This window comes from Staurois parvus, unplaced genomic scaffold (genome assembly GCF_062004578.1).
Source record: "Staurois parvus isolate SC_StPar_1 unplaced genomic scaffold, SC_StPar_1.0 ptg000187l, whole genome shotgun sequence".
NCBI lineage: Eukaryota > Metazoa > Chordata > Amphibia > Anura > Ranidae > Staurois > Staurois parvus.
Window position 1 is genome coordinate 5,624,910 of NW_028317983.1, and position 20,903 is coordinate 5,645,812.

General features: G+C 44.3%; 1 protein-coding gene across 2 annotated transcripts in view; it reads left to right on the forward strand.

The window, feature by feature from the left end:
• Positions 1–1,431: 1,431 nt before the first annotated feature.
• The window catches only part of TMEM65 (transmembrane protein 65), a 207,346-nt gene continuing 187,874 nt past the window's right edge, over positions 1,432–20,903 (forward strand). The window contains exon 1 of one of the 2 annotated variants that reach the window (XM_089677522.1): positions 1,432–2,220. In XM_089677522.1, coding sequence (XP_089533648.1) covers positions 1,974–2,220 — 247 coding nt within the window. In that variant the 5' untranslated portion in view covers positions 1,432–1,973. The remainder of the gene's footprint in view (positions 2,221–20,903) is intronic. The other variant, XM_089677523.1, reaches the window with a different exon arrangement.

Sequence of the window (20,903 nt, forward strand, 5' to 3'; positions counted from 1 at the left end):
CAGCAACCTCAGTACAGATGGCAGGAGTATCCATAGCAACCTCATGTGATTGGAATATCCATAGCAACCTCAGTACATGTGATGAGTATCCATAGCAACCTCATGTGACTGGAGTATCCATTGCAACCTCAGTACACATGGTGTAAATATCCATAGAAAATTTAGTACACATGGTGGGAGTATCCATAGCATCCAACTTACATGTGAGCACCCATACACCCTCATTCCATGTGATCAGACTACCCATACACCTCATTCCATGTGAGCACCCATACACCATTCCATGTGATCAGAGTACACATACGCACTCATGCCATGTGATAGAGCACCCATACGCCCCCATTCCATGTGATCAGATTACCCAAATGCCTCATTCCATGTGATCAGAGTACCCATACGCCCTCATTACATGTGATCAGAGTACTCATACGCTCTCATTCCATGTGATCAGAGTACCCACACACCTCATTCCATGTGATCAGATTACCTATACACCATTCCATGTGATCAGAGTACACATACGCCCTCATTCCATGTGATAGAGCACCCATACACCCTCATTTCATGTGATCAGAGTACCCATACACCCTAATTCCATGTGATCAGAGTACCCATACGCCCTCATTACATGTGACTACCCATATACCCTCAATCCATGTGATCAGAGCACTCATATGCTTTCATTCCATGTGATCAGAGTACCCATAGGCACTCATTCCATGTGATCAGAATACCCACATGCCCTCATTCCATGTGATTTGAGTACCCATACGCCCTCATTCCATGGGATCAAAACACACATATGCCCCCATTCCATGTGATCAGAGTACCCATACACCTTCATTCCATGTGATCAGAGTATCCATACACCTCATTCCATGTGATCAGGGTATCCATACACCTCATTCCATGTGATCAGGGTAACCATACGCCTTCATTCCATGTGATCAGAGTACACATACGCCCTCATTCCATGTGATCAGAGTACCCATACGCCCTCATTCCATGTGATCAGAGTACACATACGCCCTCATTCCATGTGATCAGAGTACACATACGCCCTCATTCCATGTGATCAGAGTACCCATACGCCCTCATTCCATGTGATCAGAGTACATATACACCATTCCATGTGATCAGAGTACACATACGCCCTCATTCCATGTGATCAGAGTACACATACACCCTCATTCCATGTGATCAGAGTACCCATACGCCCTCATTCCATGTGACCGGGCAGATTTTGTTTCCTCAGTGCACATGACAGAAGTATTTATTTTTCTCCCTGAAGTTCACTGTCAAATCTTTCCCTTGGACCTCCAGTGACCCCTAAATGTTCCTCTAAGTGGGAAAAAAGCAGTACTGCGCACGCGCTCCCTCCACATGCCCGCGCACCGCGCGCGTCCACATCAGCTTTGACTGGGCGCTTGCGCAGTGTGCCAGCAGCGCTGGGACTGTCAGAGGTACGTACGGCCCGCCTCTTTCTCGGGGACAGTCAGAGTGCTGGCGCTCCTGTGGAGAGCTGTGAGCGGATCTTTGGGGCGGCTGAGTAGGAGGACACCGGAGACCGGATCCCGTCCAGGGTGCGGGAGTGAGTGACAGCCGGGAGAGGCCGGAGCGGATGGAGGCTGTGAAGTGTGTGCGGAGCCCCATTGACTTGTATAGAGCGGACATGTCCTCCTAGTGTACAGCCCGAGCACTGACCTCCAGCCCCCTCCCTGCCCATTGATCCGGTATTGGTGATGCTGGTGTGCCCATAGGAGGAGTGTGATCAGTGACAGAAGCCAGCTGCCTCCTCCATTCACCTCCAGCCTGGGAAGGGGGTCTCTAGCTTCCTCTATGCCCCCATCTGTGTGCAGAGAGCCCCCAGCAGGTGGTGTAGTCCCATCGCACTGAGCGGTGCCCATTCAAAGCCTGACAACTCCCCTGATCGGTAACTAGCAGAGGGGCCAGGTAGTCACGCCTCCCGGAAGATGTCCATGCTCCCGCTGCTAAGTCGGACTGCCTTGCGCCCGGTGGTCTCCTTGAAGCCCTGGAGGTGCCCTGGGACTTCTGTCCTGCAGAACTGCAGGCTGCTGGGTACACACCCCAGGAAGGAGCCCATGGAGTCGCTGAACACACCGCATGGGGCCAGGGACTTCATCTACAGCCTGCATGCCAGCGAGAGGACCTGCCTGCTCAAAGAGCTGCACCGCTTCGAGTCCATAGCCATCGCACAAGGTGAGCCGCGATCGCCAACCGCCGCGTCACACTGACATTTCATGAGTTACCCCGGGGGGATTTACTAAAACTGGGGCACTCGGAATCTGGTGCAGCTCTGCATGGCAGCCAATCAGCTTCTGACTTCGGCTTGTTCCATTGAGCTTTGGCAATAAAATCTGGAAGCTGATTGGCTGCCATGCAGAGCTGCACCAGATTTTGCACGCTCCACTTTTAGTAAATGAACCCCACTTTGTACCCACACAATGGGGCTTATTTACTAAAACTGGAGAGTGCAAAAACTGGTGCAGTTCTGTATGGCAGCCAATCAGCTTCCAGATTTTATTGCCAAAGCTTAATGGAACAAGCTGCAGGTAGAAGACGATTGGCTGCCATGCAGAGCTGCATCAGATTTTGCATGCTCCAGTTTTAGTAAATAAGCCCCATTGTGTGGGTACAAAGTGGGGTTCATTTACTAAAAGTGGAGCGTTCAAAATCTGGTGCAGCTCTGCATGGCAGCCAATCAGCTTCTACTGTCAGCTTGTTCCGTTGAGCTTTGGCAATAAAATCTGGAAGTCTATTGGCTGCCATGCAGAGCTGCACCAGATTTTGAACGCTCCACTTTTAGTAAATGAACCCCACTTTGTACCCACACAATGGGGGTTATTTACTAAAACTTTAGCGTGCAAAATCCGGTGCAGCTCTGCCAATCAGCTTCTGACTTCAGCTTGGGCAGCACAGTGGCTAATGCCGGCAATTCATAGGTCGCAATTCGACCGATTTTTCGTCCAAAGAATAATCGGCTGATTTTCGCTCTGTTAGTGGGGTCAATAGCACCGGACGATTTTCATGGTTCCTCCCCTTTTTGGTGATCGAGCATATTTGAACATTTGAGAAAAAGGACCGATTTTCAACTCGATGGTCAAATCGTACGATCGTTTTTCCAAAAAGAATATGCACATGAGCCGTGACTTGGAAGGAACAGAAGTTTTGCCTTTTTATGCGGCGAACTTTATGACTCGGTCGGCCGATTTTCGAAATCATTGATGGCATCATCGAATTACTGAGCGAACAACGTTTTCTATTTTCGGACGAAGAATCGTTCGTAATTCGACCCATGTATGGCCTGCATAAATGGTTAGCACTTCTGCCTGGCAGTACTAGGGTCATTGGTTTGAATCCCAACCATGGCACCATATGCCTGGAGTTTGCATGTTCTCCATGTGTCTGTGGGGGTTTCCTCCGGGTACTCCAGTTTCCTCCCACACTCCAAAGACCTGCTGGTAGACTAATTGGCTCCTGTCTAAATTGGCCCTAGTATGTGTATGTATGAATGTGAGTTAGGGACCTTAGATTGTACACCCCTTGAGGGTTAGGGACTGATGTGAATGTACAGTATATATGTAAAGTGCTGCGTAAATTGATGGCGCTATGTAAGTATCATAAATAAAAAATAATAAATGTTTCGTTAAAGGATAAGTTCAACTTTGGGAACATGTTACATGTTCCACCTGTTTTTAGGGTGGAACATGTAACATGTTCCCATAGCCACTACTGCCCCCCCCCCCCCCCCCCGCCTCTGACAGATAATACGGAGAGAAGTTTCCTGTACTATCTGTCATATTTGTGAACAGTGGAGCTCCACCCACGGCTGTGGAATGAGTGAACTTCAAGTCCCAGCAACCTTAGTGGCTGTGGGCTTGTAGATTTCAATGAACTACCACAGTGCTGTGGAGCCTCGTGGTAGTTCATTGATGCTTCCTGTCAGAATATCTGCTTGATCATACATCCCTAACAGCCGGCAGATATTCTGACAGGTCTGCAGGAGACCTGCATGGCATCAGCGATCTACTGATCGTTGGTGCAATGCTTTCCAGGCTCCTTTGGACAAAAATATTAAATGCACATTTTTTTACCTGCAAAACAATGCATTTATTATTTTTGTCTATTTATTTCAGGTACTTATATAGTGCCGTCAATTTACGCAGCACTTTACATATATATTGTACATTCACATCAGTCCCTAACCCTCAAGGGGCGTACAATCTAAGATCCCTAATTTACATTCATACATACACATACTAGGGCCAATTTAGACAGGATCCAATTAACCTACCAGCATGTCTTTGAATTGTTGGAGGAAACCAGAGTACTTGGAGGAAACCCACGCAGGCACAGGGAGAACATGCAAACTCCAGGCAGGTGGAGCCCTGGTTGGGATTCGAACCAACAACCCTAGTACTGCCAGGCGGAAGTGCTAACCATTTAGCCACTGTGCTTCCCAATAAAAGGTGAACTTATCCTTTAAGCTTTGACAATAAAACCTGGAAGCTGATTGGTTCCTACACAGAGCAGCACCAGATTCAGCACCACTTCGTTTTAGTAAATAACCCCCTTTGTGTATTCTGCTGTATTATCCCTTTTGTTGCCAGAGACATTTTTTTTGCATGTTTTGCACACATTTAAAAAAATCTTTTAATGTCTGAAGATTACACAAACCCCCCAAACATGATATATTTTCTGAAAGCAGACACCCTAGAGAATAAAATAGTGGTGGTTCCAATTTTTTATGTCATACGATGTTACCACAAAGGTCTAGGAATTGGAAAATTTCAGTAAAAAAACACACTAAAGTGAATTTTCGGGCAAACAAATGCAATACTTTACCCCAAATTTTGGTAAAATATAATAGATGATGTGCCAAGTAAAGAGATACCCAACATGTCAAACCTTAAGTTTGTGTGCGCCGGTGAAATGGTAACAAATTTCAGTATCCTATATTTTCTATAGGTGACACTTCAAAAGCCCCTATAGGTCATCAGTTTGTTACAGAAGAGGTCTTGTGCTAGCATTACTGATCTCCCTCCAATATGTGCAGCAATATGTAACGTATCACAATCAGTTTTCACACCTAGGTGCCCTCCGACGCTTGCGTTTACTTGCATATATGTGGGGGACCTCAACATTTTTGGGAGGGGGATGTTATGTGCTTGGGTGTAACTTCTTCTTTTTTTTTTTTTTTACTTTTTTCTATGTGATAATTTTTAGGTGACAGGTTCTCTTTAATGAGACATGCAAGGTCTCCAAGACCCTGCATGTCTCCACTGGATGTATTGCAATGCAGATCGCAAGTTAAAGATGAACTCCAGGTATGGATTTTATTGCATGGCTGCATTGGTCCAACTTTGTAGTCTTTTATTACTTCTTCCAGCCCTGTCACTGAAGGGTCCAGATCTGCAGCTGGAAGAACAGTCCGCAGGAACCTGTGCATTGCACCCGGGATCCACTGATTGCGGTTGCAATGCTTTGCAGACGCCAGTGAAATAATAATAAATGCACATTTTTTTTCTAATCAATTTGAGTGCATTTATTATTTATGCTAAAGGTGGACTATACCTCCCAGGTTTTTTTTTTCTCATTAATCTACACTCAGTATCCCATAATGACAAAGTGAAAACAGAATTTTAAAAATGTCTGAATTTATTAAAAATAAAAGAACTATAATATTACATTTTCATAATTATTCAGACCATTTGCAACAACATTTGAAACTTCGCTCTAGTGGTGCACCTAAATGAAAATTCTGGTGCCAGAAACTGATAGCAAAAATTTAGGATGCACGTGGCTGAACACCAAAACTGAAATGTCTGCGTATGTGGGGGTGGGGAGGCTTACATTTTTTTTTTTTTTTTTTTTTTAACTTCGGTGTGTATTTTTTTTTTTTTTTAACATGATTTTATTGCTATCACATAGGGGACCAATAGTCCCCTATGTGATAGAATATAAGTGACAGGTCCTCTTTGTAGGGTGATGGGGCAGTGTGTGCTAGTAGGGGGCAGGAGAGGAGCAGTGTATATGGCGAGGGAGCCGTGTATACGATGAGGGAGCGGGGTATACGGCGAGGGAGCCAAGTATACACTCAGGCTCCCTCACTGGCTGCCCCTATATGTCACTGCCATTTTTTAAATGTAATTACCGACTTTTTTCCCCCTTCACTATAGCTCCAGAAAGGAGCTGTCATTCCCTCCGCCGCTAAAGGAAACAAATGGGCGGGGTCACTGGATAATGTCACTGGGTGACCCCGCCCCTTTATTTCCTTTAGCGGTGGGGGGAATGACAGCTCCTTCTTGGAGCTATGGTGAAGGGATACAAAGCTGGTAGTTAGATTTAAAAACCGGCACTGTTTTTAAATGCAATAACCAGCTTTTTTTTTCTTCACTATAGCTCCAAGAAGATGATGTCATTCCCCCCCGCCGCTAAAGGAAATAAAGGGGCGGGGTCACCCAGTGACATTATCCAGTGACCCCGCCCATTTGTTTCCTTTAGCGGCTGGAAGAATGATGGCTCTTTCTTGGTGAAGGGAAAATAAAAATCCAGTAATTACATTTAAAAACGGCAATAACATTTAGTGGTAGCTCACTGTATACAATGCTCCTCTCCTCGCAGTGAATACTGTGTGTTTCCCGAATGGCATTGCAATTGCATGGCATCCATGCGATCTGGTGCGCGTGTCAATGTTAAATTAACAACACCCTGAAACAGATCACAAAACGAAGAGCATTTGCCAGATGCGAATCAGTTGTGAGAAAAAAAGGGTCCTGCATCTTTTTGGTGCGGATGCGATGCAATTTGAGCCATACAAAATGGCTCAAATCGCACCGCAAACAAATCGCATGTGCACAGAAGGGCAACCAAACTGATAAGAGGCATGGAGGAGCTCAACTATGAGGAAAGATTAGAGGAACTGAATTTATTCTCTCTTGAGAAGAGGAGATTAAGGGGGGATATGATCTCCATGTATAATACATAAGGGGGGATATGATCTCCATGTATAATACATAAGGGGGGATATGATCTCCATGTATAATACATAAGGGGGGATATGATCTCCATGTATAATACATAAGGGGGGGATATGATCTCCATGTATAATACATAAGGGGGATATGATCTCCATGTATAATACATAAGGGGGGATATGATCTCCATGTATAATACATAAGGGGGGATATGATCTCCACGTATAATACATAAGGGGGGATATGATCTCCACGTATAATACATAAGGGGGGGATATGATCTCCACGTATAATACATAAGGGGGGGGGGGATATGATCTCCACGTATAATACATAAGGGGGGATATGATCTCCACGTATAATACATAAGGGGGGATATGATCTCCATGTATAATACATAAGGGGGGATATGATCTCCATGTATAATACAGAAGGGGGGATATGATCTCCATGTATAATACATAAGGGGGGGTATGATCTCCATGTATAATACATAAGGGGGGATATGATCTCCATGTATAATACATAAGGGGGGATATGATCTCCATGTATAATACATAAGGGGGGATATGATCACCATGTATAATACATAAGGGGGGATATGATCTCCATGTATAATACATAAGGGGGGATATGATCTCCATGTATAATACATAAGGGGGGGATATGATCTCCATGTATAATACATAAGGGGGATATGATCTCCATGTATAATACATAAGGGGGGATATGATCTCCATGTATAATACATAAGGGGGGGATATGATCTCCATGTATAATACATAAGGGGGGATATGATCTCCATGTATAATACATAAGGGGGGATATGATCTCCATGTATAATACATAAGGGGGGATATGATCTCCATGTATAATACATAAGGGGGGATATGATCTCCACGTATAATACATAAGGGGGGATATGATCTCCACGTATAATACATAAGGGGGGGATATGATCTCCACGTATAATACATAAGGGGGGGGGATATGATCTCCACGTATAATACATAAGGGGGGATATGATCTCCATGTATAATACATAAGGGGGGATATGATCTCCATGTATAATACATAAGGGGGGATATGATCTCCATGTATAATACAGAAGGGGGGATATGATCTCCATGTATAATACATAAGGGGGGATATGATCTCCATGTATAATACACAGGGTGGATTTGATTTAAATCAAACTGATTTAAATCACGATTTAAATCACTAGTCAGTAAGGCTTGATTTAAATCCTAGTTTTCTACATAAAGACTAATTCTTGCTGGTATAACTTTAATATACAAGTAGATGAAGATTTTTAGAATAACAACTTTTCATATTAGTTTTTTTATCCCCAGTTTAATAGGTTAATCATTCATATTTGGACAACTTTTCTGTTGTACTTAGGAAGGAGAAAAATAATCATTCCCTTAATAATAACAATTTAAATAGATTTATTCATCTGAAACAATAACATTACAGCATATGTGATTTGCTTAAACATCCATGTTTGTTAACTAATTTGGCTAAACAAAATATATATATTGTAAGAAACGTAGACTGTCAGCCCCTTCCTCCTCACACTTAGTTTCACTTTCTTCTTGTGCAGATCTATTCCACTCCAAACAATCAGAAAAATATTGTTTCTATTCTATTCACTGAACTTCTTGAAACTTAGCAGTGAAGGGGTTGATTCTGTATTCATAGGTTTGTAGAAGTTAGGATGAAGGTCTTTTTCTTAACTCTGTTCATGTTATAACATTTTTGCTGTGAAGAAGAGGCATGTGATCTCCGCTGAGTCAAATTCAGTTTTGAGAACTGCAAAAGTAAACCAAACATCTGTGATAATATCTTGTAGGCAGAGAAACTGCCCAATAATCTTACAGAAACCTCTGGAAGAGCATGACATTGTGAATGGATTCATGGCATTTATTTACCAAAAAAATTAAACATATACAGCCTTATTCTACATAATTAAAAAACTAATCTTTATTTCATGATGGAATAACCTTTGGATGGTAATATATTTTCCTCAAAAAGCATTTTATTTAAAAAAAATCCGATTTAAATATAAATCCGATTTAAATTAAAAAAATCCAATTTTTTTTATTTTTTTAAAAAAATCATTGATTTTTGTCCACCCTGATAATACATAAGGGGGGATATGATCTCCATGTATAATACATAAGGGGGGGATATGATCTCCGTGTATAATACATAAGGGGGGCATATGATCTCCATGTATAATACATAAGGGGGGATATGATCTCCATGTATAATAAATAAGGGGGGATATGATCAACATGTATAATACATAAGGGGGGATATGATCTCCATGTATAATACATAAGGGGGGATATGATCTCCATGTATAATACATAAGGGGGGATATGATCTCCATGTATAATACATAAGGGGGATATGATCTCCATGTATAATACATAAGGGGGGATATGATCTCCATGTATAAATACATCAGTAGTTCATATAGTGAACTCGGTGTAGAGTTATTCACCCTGAGGTCATCACAGAGGACAAGGGGGCACTCTTTATGTCTGGAGAAAAAGAAATTTAATCTCCAAACACAGAAAGGTTTCTTCACAGTAAGAGCTGTGAAAATGTGGAATAGACTCCCTCAAGAGTTGGTTCTGGCCAGCTCAGTGGATTGTTTTAAAAAAGTCCTGGATTGTTTCTTGGATACACAGAATATAACTGGATATAACATTTATAGGTAAAGTTCATCCAGGGAATATCCGATTGCCTCTCGGGGGATCAGGAAGGATTTTTTTCCCCTGCAGGAGCAAATTGGATCATGCTTTGCTGGGTTTTTTTGGTTGAACTGGATGGACTTTTGTCTTTTTTTCAGCCAGACTATATGATTTGCACATGAATTCACTACTATACCTGTTAGAATTTACATGTGGTGTCCCGCAGTGCACACGTGTGACCCTAGACTCAAGGTTCACTCTTTCTTTCACAATATCTCTTTCCTATTATTATTTTATTTCTATCATTTTATTTTTCCATAGATATAGAGGCAAAGTGACCTTGGATGTAAAATCTTTGGCTGAATTTGGGGACTATCAATATAATCATATATAAGTCTAGGTTCACACCTATGCAGGTTGCGTTTGATGCATTTCTGCATTGCGTTTTTGATGCGTTTTTTCATTTTTAAACAATTTTTTTTTTCTTCTTGTTGCTGGGCAAATTTTAAATGTAAAACTCAGCAAAAACACAATACGTTCTATTCTGCAGCGTTCCCATTGAAGTCTATAGAACCAAAAATGCACCGTTTTGCGTTCAAAATAAGTCCCTGACCCTTTCCAAAAAACGCATTGGGTAAAAACGCGTGTGAACCTGTCCCATAGGAAATAATGTTAAATGGACTGTACTGCGTTCTGCAAAACATTGCAGAAAATGCTTAGGTGTGAACCTAGGATAAGGCTTAGATGAGCTGTCCCCATAGCTACAGACACATTTGGATGTTTAAAAAAAAAAAAAAAAAGGTAAAAAAAATGTTCCCTGCCCCACCACACCTATGCAAAATCATAAAACATGGATTGCTGCCAGCACTCTGAAGTGTTCCCTAATAAAATGAGTGATCTAGTGCAGCCTTTCTCAACCAGGGTGCCTTGAGGTTTCTTCAGGGGTTCCTTGGTAGAATGTCTAAAAATTGCCCAAAACTTGTATACAAGCCAGCGGGTGGAACAAGCCTGCCTTTTAGTTACACAAAGCCACAGGTTTTCATTGTGCACCATTACGACCTTCTAGCCGCCGGTGTCCTGACAACCAGTGACATCAGTTGATAAGGAAGATGTCCGCTGCTTGCACAGCATCCTAGTTTGACCCTCCCCCGCCCCTCTTCATCAGTGCTGGGGTCACATCGGCTCAGTGATAGAGAAAAACTGAGGGAGAGGAGAAACATCGGAATACTAGTCAGTACCAGTGTGCAAAAGTGTATTTGCACCTCTAATGTTGGGTGTCCTACATGCATAGATGTTGCTGTGTTATATAAAATTAATAGAATAGTTTTTCACATTTTAGAATGGAGTGCCTGAAGACGGTCCATCATTTTAAAGGGTGCCTTGACTGAAAAAAGGTTGATAAACACGGATCTAGTGCAGCACAATCGCAAGTTATCACCATGTACAAACCTTATAATCAATATCTACAAATAAAACAGTAAATCAAATATATGTGCTTACAATCTACAAATCCAAACTTGTATACTGAACAATGTGCTCAACACAAAATCAGCGTGCAAAGGAAAGTTACTTGTGACATACAGTTGTGACCAAAATTATTCAACCCCCAATGCTGTAAAGGGGTTTAGGGACTATAGTGTACATTTGGAATTGTATTCAGAATCAAATCCTACAAGGACGTTGTAACTACCCAAATGCAACTAAAATGACATCAATTGTTTATGTAATACAGTAGTAAATGGTTCTTATGTGGTTTCTTCATTGCCACAATTATTCAACCCCTTAAAGACTACCACTCTGAAGAACAGAGGTTCATACAGGTGCTTTCCATCAGGTATTGAAAACACCTGTGGATGTCACCGAGCAGCAATCAAGCATAATAAGCACCAATTAGGCAGCTTTAAAATGACTGTGATACTCAGCTCCTTCTAGACATTTACTGGTGTGGTTACAAACATGGTGAAGGCAAGAGAATGGTCCAGGAAGACAAGAGAAGAGGTGATTTCTCTTCACAGGAAGGGCAATGGCTATAAGAAGATTGCAAAGATGTTAAACATACCAAGAGACACCTTAGGAAGCATCATTCGCAAATTCAAGGCAAAGGGCACTGTTGAAACGCTACCTGGTCGTGGCAGAAAGAAGATGCTGACTTCGACTGCTGTGCGCTACCTGAAGCGTAGAGTGGAGAGAAGTCCCCGTGTGACTGCTGAGGAACTGAGAAAAGATTTGTCAGATGTGGGTACAGAAGTTTCAGCCCAGACAATAAGACGCACACTGCGTAATGAAGGCCTCCGTGCCAGAACTCCCAGGCGTACCCCCTTGCTGTCTCCAAAGAATAAGAAGAGTCGACTGCAGTATGCCAAAAGCCATGTGGACAAACCACAAAAGTTGTGGGATAGTGTTCTGTGGACTGATGAAACAAAATTAGAACTGTTTGGGCCCATGGATCAACGCTATGTTTGGAGGAGGAAGAACAAGGCCTATGATGAAAAGAACACCTTGCCTACTGTGAAGCATGGTGGAGGGTCAATCATGCTTTGGGGCTGTTTTGCTTCTGCAGGTACAGGGAAGCTTCAGCGTGTGCAAGGTACCATGAATTCTCTTCAGTACCAGGAGATATTGGATGGAAACGTGATGCAGTCCGTCACACACCTGAGGCTTGGGAGACGTTGGACCTTTCAACAGGACAATGATCCCAAGCATACCTCCAAGTCCACTAGAGCATGGTTGCAGAGGAAAGGCTGGAACATTTTGGAGTGGCCATCGCAGTCACCAGACTTAAATCCGATTGAGAACCTCTGGTGGGACTTAAAGAAAGCAGTTGCAGTGCGCAAGCCTAAGAATGTGACTGAACTGGAGGCCTTTGCCCATGAAGAATGGGCGAAGATACCCGTAGATCGCTGCAAGACACTTGTGTCAAGCTATGCTTCACGTTTAAAAGCTGTTATAACTGTAAAAGGATGCTGTACTAAGTACTAAGATTGAATGTCACTTGGGGGTTGAATAAAACTGATAATGCTGTGAGCACAGAAAAGACATTTGTGGTTATTTCATTATAACTGTTATGTTATATTTGTCTGACCTACAAGTGCCTCTTTAATGTAAATGTAAGCAAGATGACTGAATGATCAAAAGCAATGTCAAACTGGCCAAAACACTCAATTTCAGTGGGGGTTGAATAATTTTGGTCACAACTGTACGTAGCAGATAACATGCATTGAGAATTCAGATGAAGTGTGGACCGCCATGCGTCTGTGTCCTGTGTGAATTTCCAATAATTTGCAGCACTGTGTGCTCTGTCACCAGCCACACCACCTCCTCTCCATAAAATATTGACCTGTGCTAATAAATAGGTGTTTGCACGCTCGTTTTGTGTTGAGCACAATATTCAGTGTAAAAGTTTGGATTTGCAGATTGCAGACACGTCTATTTGATATACTATCTCGTTTGTCTCGTTTGTAGATAAATAGTGATTGTAAGGTTTGCACATAGTGATAATTTGTGATTGCGCTGAACTGTATCAGTCATTTTAATCCCATTTTTGGACATTGCCTTTCTATTTAAACCCATCAGCCCTGAACTGTGAACCCCCGTCTCAACAATTATGGTTGAAATATATTCTTAAAGTGATACTAAAGTCTTGTTTTTTTCCAAAAAAATAACTTTGTTATACTTACCTGCTGTGTGTAATGGTTTTGCATAGAGCAGCCCTGATCCTCTTCTTCTGGGGTCCCCTGCTGAAATTTCTGGCCCCTCCCTCCTGTTGGGTGCCCCTATAGCAAGCGGCTTGCTGTGGGGGCACCCGAGCAGGCGTGCTTCTGAGTCGCTGCTCTGTGTGTCCATTCACATCCAGAGCCACAGCTTGGCACTGCCACTTCCCTCTCCTGATTGGCTCACTGGCTGTGATTGATAGCAGCGGAAGCCTGTGGCTTCTGCTGCTGCCTCAGCCATACAAGATTGAGAGTCCCCGGAGAACCTAGGCTCTTTTGGACATTGCTGAATCAAGAGGGGGGCTCAAGCAAGTACTGGGGGGGCTGGAGGGACTGCTACACTAGAAGGTTTTTTACCTTCATGCATAGAATGCATATAGGTAGAAAACCTCGAGACTTTAGAACCACTTTAATCCCTTGGCGCCGACGCCTCCTGGCCCTTTAAGGGGTTTGTGATGCTGGAAGGCGGGGCAGGGTTTAGGGTCATGAGACCGCCATGATTGGCTATCACAACAGTCACATGATCGGAAAGGTCCCGATCACAAGTAGCGATCGGGACCTTTCCGTGAGACGCCAGTAAATGAGCCAGGAGCGTGCAGAGCGCACACTTTTGGCACGTTTGTTTACTTTTGGTACGCAAATATGCGACCACTCGGCATCAAGGCCCAGCCACCAAGAGGCCACATATTTGCATACCGTCAGCGCCAATAGGTTAAATAGCCAGAAATGATATAAACCTACTTTGCCTTTGCAAACACAGATATTACCTTGTCAAAATAACAGCGACCTCATCACTGTGCTGTACAAAGCCTGTACAGAGAGTAGAGATGTGAGAGGGGCCCAGCAGGCTCCACCCACTACAGAAAACTACTGGAGGGGGCGGAGACGAGACCAGTCACCCTGCACAAGGAGAGAGAGCAGCAGTGAGTGGTCTTTATTACAGGAAGTCACACACTGGATTACTGCACAGATCTGGAGGAAATACACGGAGCACACCAAGAGTCTAGGAAGAATACACATGATAAATGGATTAAGACAATATTCGCTTATCCCGAAGGTCAGCTTTAATTTCAAATATGAAATAGGAAATGTGGTTAAAAAAGACAACATGAGTGTTTGTTTTTTTTTCTCTCTGAATTCTTCCCAGTGTATTTGTTTTCATATAAAAAATCAGAAGATGAAAGTCTGATGAATGTGACAGAATTTTACTGATGTACTAGAAAAGATGTGTTGATTGACCTCAAGCTGTGTGGACGGCGTGCCGGGTTGGTGTTTGTAGACTGACAGCGTTTGTTCCCAGATGTCTGATTTCTCCTTAATGATGGGTTACTGTCAGCCACCAGGAGATCTCATAGAGGGGTTATCTTCTGGGGACTTTACTGTCCTACATTTGTCATCTTGCAGCGTTTGCAATACATTGTCATTCTGTTGTATCTTTATATTTTCCCATAATAAAAAAAATAAAATTCTTTCTACTTCACCAAAAGGCAGCTAGAAGGCCGACCACACAACCTGTAGGAGAGCAGTCCGTTGTACACAAGTCCTGTGGTTGCTTGAACCCGAAAAAACCCGCTTCAATCAGATGGGTGCTGACACCCATAGTCTGTGAATGAGTAACTTCAGGTGCGGTATGCAGGCTGTCCATTCATGTCTATTGGGTGACAGCAGCAACACAGCCGCTCATTCTAATTTGACTGCCACACGGTTGTCAATTTGGAACTAAAGAGGTGTTCATGCAGCCACTGGATCCCAGCAAACATGAAAGGGCTGCCTGAATCCTGATAACTAATACTGTAGCCCACGGGCTGGATGTGGTCCTTAGCTTACATTTATCTGGCCCTTGAGTCATTGTTCCTTCAGATGGTATGAGGAATTATTACTCCTCCTGAAACAAGGCACTATGCTTCCCGGTGATGCCAACAGTGGGGCGCTATTCCTCATACTGACACCAACATTGGGGCCGCACTTTTGGCGCTAGTAGCAGGAATGATGCCCCACTGTTGGCGCCAGTGGTAGGGTTGGCACCAGTGGCAGGAATGGCACCCCACTGTTGGCGCCAGTGGTAGGGTTGGCACCAGTGGCAGGAATGGCACCCCACTGTTGGCACCAGTGGCAGGAATGGCACCCCACTGTTGGCACCAGTGGCAGGAATGGCACCCCACTGTTGGCACACCAGTGGCAGTAATGGCGCCCCACTGTTGGCACCAGCGGCAGTAATGGCGCACCACTGTTGGCACCAGTGGCAGGAATGGCGCCCCACTGTTGGCGCCAGCGGCAGGAATGGCACCGACTGTTGGCGCCATTGGCATGAATGGTGCCCCACTGTTGCCATTGGCATGAATAGCGCCCCACTGTTGGCGCTAGGGCAGGAATGGCGCCCCACTGTTGGCACCATTGGCAGGAATGGCGCCCCACTGTTGGCGCCATTGGCAGGAATGGCGCCCCACTGTTGGCGCCATTAGCAGGAATGGCGCCCCACTGTTGGCGCCATTGGCAGGAATAGAGCCCCACTGTTGGTGCCAGTGGCAGGAATGGCGCCCCACTGTTGGCGCCAGTGGCAGGAAAAGAAGTTATTAGGATTCAGGCAGCCCTTTCATGTTTGCTGGGATGTAGTGGCTGCATGGACACCTCTCTAGTCTCAACTTGATAGCCGTGTGGCAGTCAAATTAGAATGAGTGGCTGTGTCACTGCAGCTACCAAATGGGCAGCCTGCATGCCGCACCTGAAGTCACGTCATTCACAGACTATGAGTGGCAGGAATGGCGCCCCGCTGTTGGCACCATTGGCAGGAATGGCGCCCCACTGTTGGCGCCAGTGGCAGGAATGGCGCGTGTTGGCATCTGAATGAAGTCAAACAAACTGTTCAATTTCTTTTATGATTTTTTCGAGTTCGACAACCACGGTGGCACCAGTGTACGACTGACTGCTCTCCTACAGGTTGTGTAATCGGCCTTCTAGCTGCCTTTTGGTGAAGTAGAAAGATTTATTTGTAATATTATGGGGAAATATAAAGACACAACAGAATGACAATGTATTGCAAACGCTGCAAGATGACAAATGTACGACAGTAAAGTCCCCAGAAGATAACCCCTCTATGAGATCTCCTGGTGGCTGACAGTAACCCATCATTAAGGAGAAATCAGACATCTGGGAACAAACGCTGTCAGTCTACAAACACCGCTCCGGCACGCCGTCCACACAGCTTGAGGTCAATCAACACATCTTTTCTAGTAAAATTCTGTCACATTTATCGGACTTTCATCTTCTGATTTGTTCATATGGAAACAAATACACTGGAAGATTTCTGGGGGAATAAACCACTCACGTTGACTTTTTTTTTAACCACATTTCCTACTTCATATTTGAAATGAAAGCTGACCTCCGGGATAAGCTGATATTATGCACAATCCTGGTGGCTGCAGCCGACATACGGATCTGGCAGCGAAAGGGTTAAGGCAGCCTTTCTCAACCAGGGTGCCTTGAGGTTTCTTCAGGGGTGCCTTGGCAAAATGTCTAAAAATTGCCCAAAACTTGTATACAAGCCAGCGGGAGGAACAAGCCTCCCTTTTAGTTACACAAAGCCACAGGTTTTCATTGTGCACTATTATGACCTTCTAGCCGCCGGCGACCTGACAACCAATGACATCATCAGTTGATAAGGAGGATGTTGGTTGCTTGCACAGCATCCTAGTCTGACCCTCCCCTGCTCCACTCCATCAGTGCTGGGGTCAGTGATGGAGAAAAAAAGGGAGAAGAGAAACACTGGAATACTAGTCAGTACCAGTGTGCAAAAGTATATTTGCTTTGGAAAAATAAATCAACTCTAATGTTGGGTGTCCTACATGTGTGGATGTTGCTGCGTTATATAAAACTATTAGAATCCTTTTTCACATTGTAGAATGTGGTGCCTCAAGACTGTCCGTAATTGTAAATCGTGCCTCGGGACCAGGGGCGGACTGACTATTTGGAAACTCTGGCACTGCCCGAAGGCTCGGGGTCAGTAGGGGGCCCCATGAGATGCCCCTGGTACCTTTTCATAGGCTTTTTTGAGTTTGGGCAAGGACACAGGGGCCCCATGATCCCCTATTGCCCGGGGGCCCCATGAGTTGTTCCCTGCTAGGGACTGTCTATAATTGTAAAGGGTGCCTTGACTGAAAAAAGGTTGAGAAACTCGGGGTTAAGGTATCATGCACACTGGATGTCTTTAAGGCTGCTCCTAGGGATGTCTGGCGTTTTTGTTCTTTTCTGACGCTACACGCCTCTATACATTAGCATATGTGTCCATACACACATCAACATTTAGAGGAGTTTAGGGGCAGAAACCCCCCCACTGTCAGTGCGTCCAGGAGCAGTAGCGGTTTGGCAGACAAAAATGCCTGATACCTGTAAATGCATCTTTGCACATTTACACCCCGGTCACACTGGATGCGAATTGGCATGTGATTTGCATGGCATGCGATTTGCAAATCACATGCCAAATCACAGCCTATTGTCTGCAATTAGATCGGTCATATCGATGCGGTTCCGACTTGATCGAAGCCGCACCGATTTCTAAAGTAGTACATGTACTACTTTTCATGCGATTTGCATAGACATCTGTATCAGATGTCTTGCAAATCGCACCTGAAATCAGCATGTCATCTGATTTGAAATTGTGCGACTTCACTGTAAGTCGCACGATTTCAAAGTATGGCTTGATGTGACCAGGGCAGGGGTGGACTGACCATTTGGAAACCCGGGCACTGCCCGGGGTCAGTAGGGGGCCCCATGAGATGCCCCTGGTACCTTTTTCATAGGCTTTTTCGAGTTTGGGCAAGGACACAGGGCCCCATGATCCCCTATTGCCCGGGGGCCCCATGAGTTGTCAGTCCGCCCCTGGACCGGGGTGTTAGTGCTTAAGCGTTAATTTATTAAATAAGTAAGTTATTAGAATGCTGTGCTGAGAAAATATGTAAACTTCTGCTTTTGAAAATGCTGCTTGCCTGGCTGTCATTCTCATCCAGAAGCTTTAATACAGAGCCAGTAAGGTGGTGTTTTGACTTCACTTGCTGTTTAGATGGCCATGTATGGGTTTTGTTTAACACTGGAGCGGGTCTGTGATGACAGCGGACGGTGGAGGGTATGTTTGCAGAGTTTCTGGCAGTTCCTGGATGCATTCATAGATGTCATAGTAAACCTGTTCTGGACACGGACCGTCATCGTAGAAAGTTTGCTCATGGATACAAATAATGCTCATGCACTTGTTTTGTATGAAGCCATCACACATCTGTTCTGCAGCTCAGGGGTAGCGCCAGATCTATGAATGGAGATGATTTCCAGCTGCGTGTGTGGAAAGTATGAAGTGTCAGTGATTCACTCTTCCCACCCCGGGACGTTTCTGTCATGTGAGCTGCACTGAATGGAGCGTCAGCTGATTTTCTGAGCTGTGATTCTCGTGTCTCCTCTGTCTGTGTGCTAGAAATCTGTCAGGGTGCAGCCTACAGTACAGTAGTGTGGTATGAAGAGTACCTGTCACCTGGTCATAGTGTGGTATGAAGAGTACCTGTCACCGAATAAGTGTGCAGCCTACAGTACAGTAGTGTGGTATGAAGAGTACCTGTCACCGGGTCATAGTGTGCAGCCTACAGTACAGTAGTGTGGTATGAAGAGTACCTGTCACTGAATAATAGTGTGCAGACTACAGTACAATAGTGTGGTATGAAGAGTACCTGTCACCGAATAATAGTGTGCAGCCTACAGTACAATAGTGTGGTATGAAGAGTACCTGTCACCGAATAATAGTGTGCAGCCTACAGTACAATAGTGTGCTAGGAAGAGTACTTGTCACCGGGTCATAGTGTGCTATGAAGAGTACCTGTCACTGAATAATAGTGTGCAGACTACAGTACAATAGTGTGGTATGAAGAGTACCTGTCATCGGGTCATAGTGTGCAGCCTACAGTACAATAGTGTGGTATGAAGAGTACCTGTCACCGAATAATAGTGTGCAGCCTACAGTACAATAGTGTGGTATGAAGAGTACCTGTCACCGAATAATAGTGTGCAGCCTACAGTACAATAGTGTGCTAGGAAGAGTACTTGTCACCGGGTCATAGTGTGCTATGAAGAGTACCTGTCACTGAATAATAGTGTGCAGACTACAGTACAATAGTGTGGTATGAAGAGTACCTGTCATCGGGTCATAGTGTGCAGCCTACAGTACAATAGTGTGGTGTAAAGAGTACCTGTCACCGAATAATAGTGTGCAGCCTACAGTACAATAGTGTGGTATGAAGAGTACCTGTCATCGGGTCATAGTATGCAGCCTACAGTACAATAGTGTGGTATGAAGAGTACCTGTCATCGGGTCATAGTGTGCAGCCTACAGTACAATAGTGTGGTATGAAGAGTACCTAATATCGGGTCATAGTGTGCAGCCTACAGTACAATAGTATGGTATGAAGAGTACCTGTCATCGGGTCATAGTGTGCAGCCTACAGTACAATAGTGTGGTATGAAGAGTACCTGTCACCGGGTCATAGTGTGCAGCCTACAGTACAATAGTATGGTATGAAGAGTACCTGTCATCGGGTCATAGTGTGCAGCCTACAGTACAATAGTGTGGTATGAAGAGTACCTGTCACCGGGTCATAGTGTGCAGCCTACAGTACAATAGTATGTCAGTATGAAGAGTACCTGTCACCGGGTTGGGCTGACCCTTTAGGAACAGATCGTTCTGTGAGTTCTCTTTCCTCTCTGCCAGCAGCGTGACTTTCACGTGAGCAAAAAGACTTGTAACCTGATGTTCCCTTTTATTTTATTTTCGGGCTAATCTATACAATTGGCACAGACATCGACACGTCGTAGTAGTGAGAATAATCAGATTTGTATTGACGTATTCAGTTGCTATAAATTGCTCTAGAACTGGAGCTTTTACGGACATTGCATTGATTTCACACTTGGCCGGCAGCTGCCACGTCTGTGTCTATGTTCAGTGGGATCTGATGGTCCAGCTGTTACACGGCAGCCTGGAAATATATTATAGGAAATAGACCAGTTCTGTTGTATTTCATCTGGATTAAAGTGCTTGTAAACCCGTACATACATCCAGTGAATGACTAGGCTCAGGTGAAATACAGAGATGAAACAAATCCTTATACATAAGTTGTGCCTGTTTGTCTCCAATCTTCTCTTCTCTACATCCATTCAAAGTGAAGAATTTATACAGCTTGTCTGAGCTTTCAGAAAACAGGAGGCGGGAAGCTGAAATTACAGCTCAGCGAGGAGAACTCTGAGAGCTGATTGGAAGGAAGAGACACACCTCCCTCCACATAGCTCACAGGAACAGAGTTGATTGGCATATGTTCATCTAAAGCAGTAGTCTCCAAACTGTGGCCTGGGGGCCAAATGTGGCCCTTTTTTTACTTTATCCAGCCCTTGGGGCACTTTACCTCTCACTGATGCAAGTCACTAATTCTCCCACTGCCACCAACAGTGGGGCATAATTGCCGTTA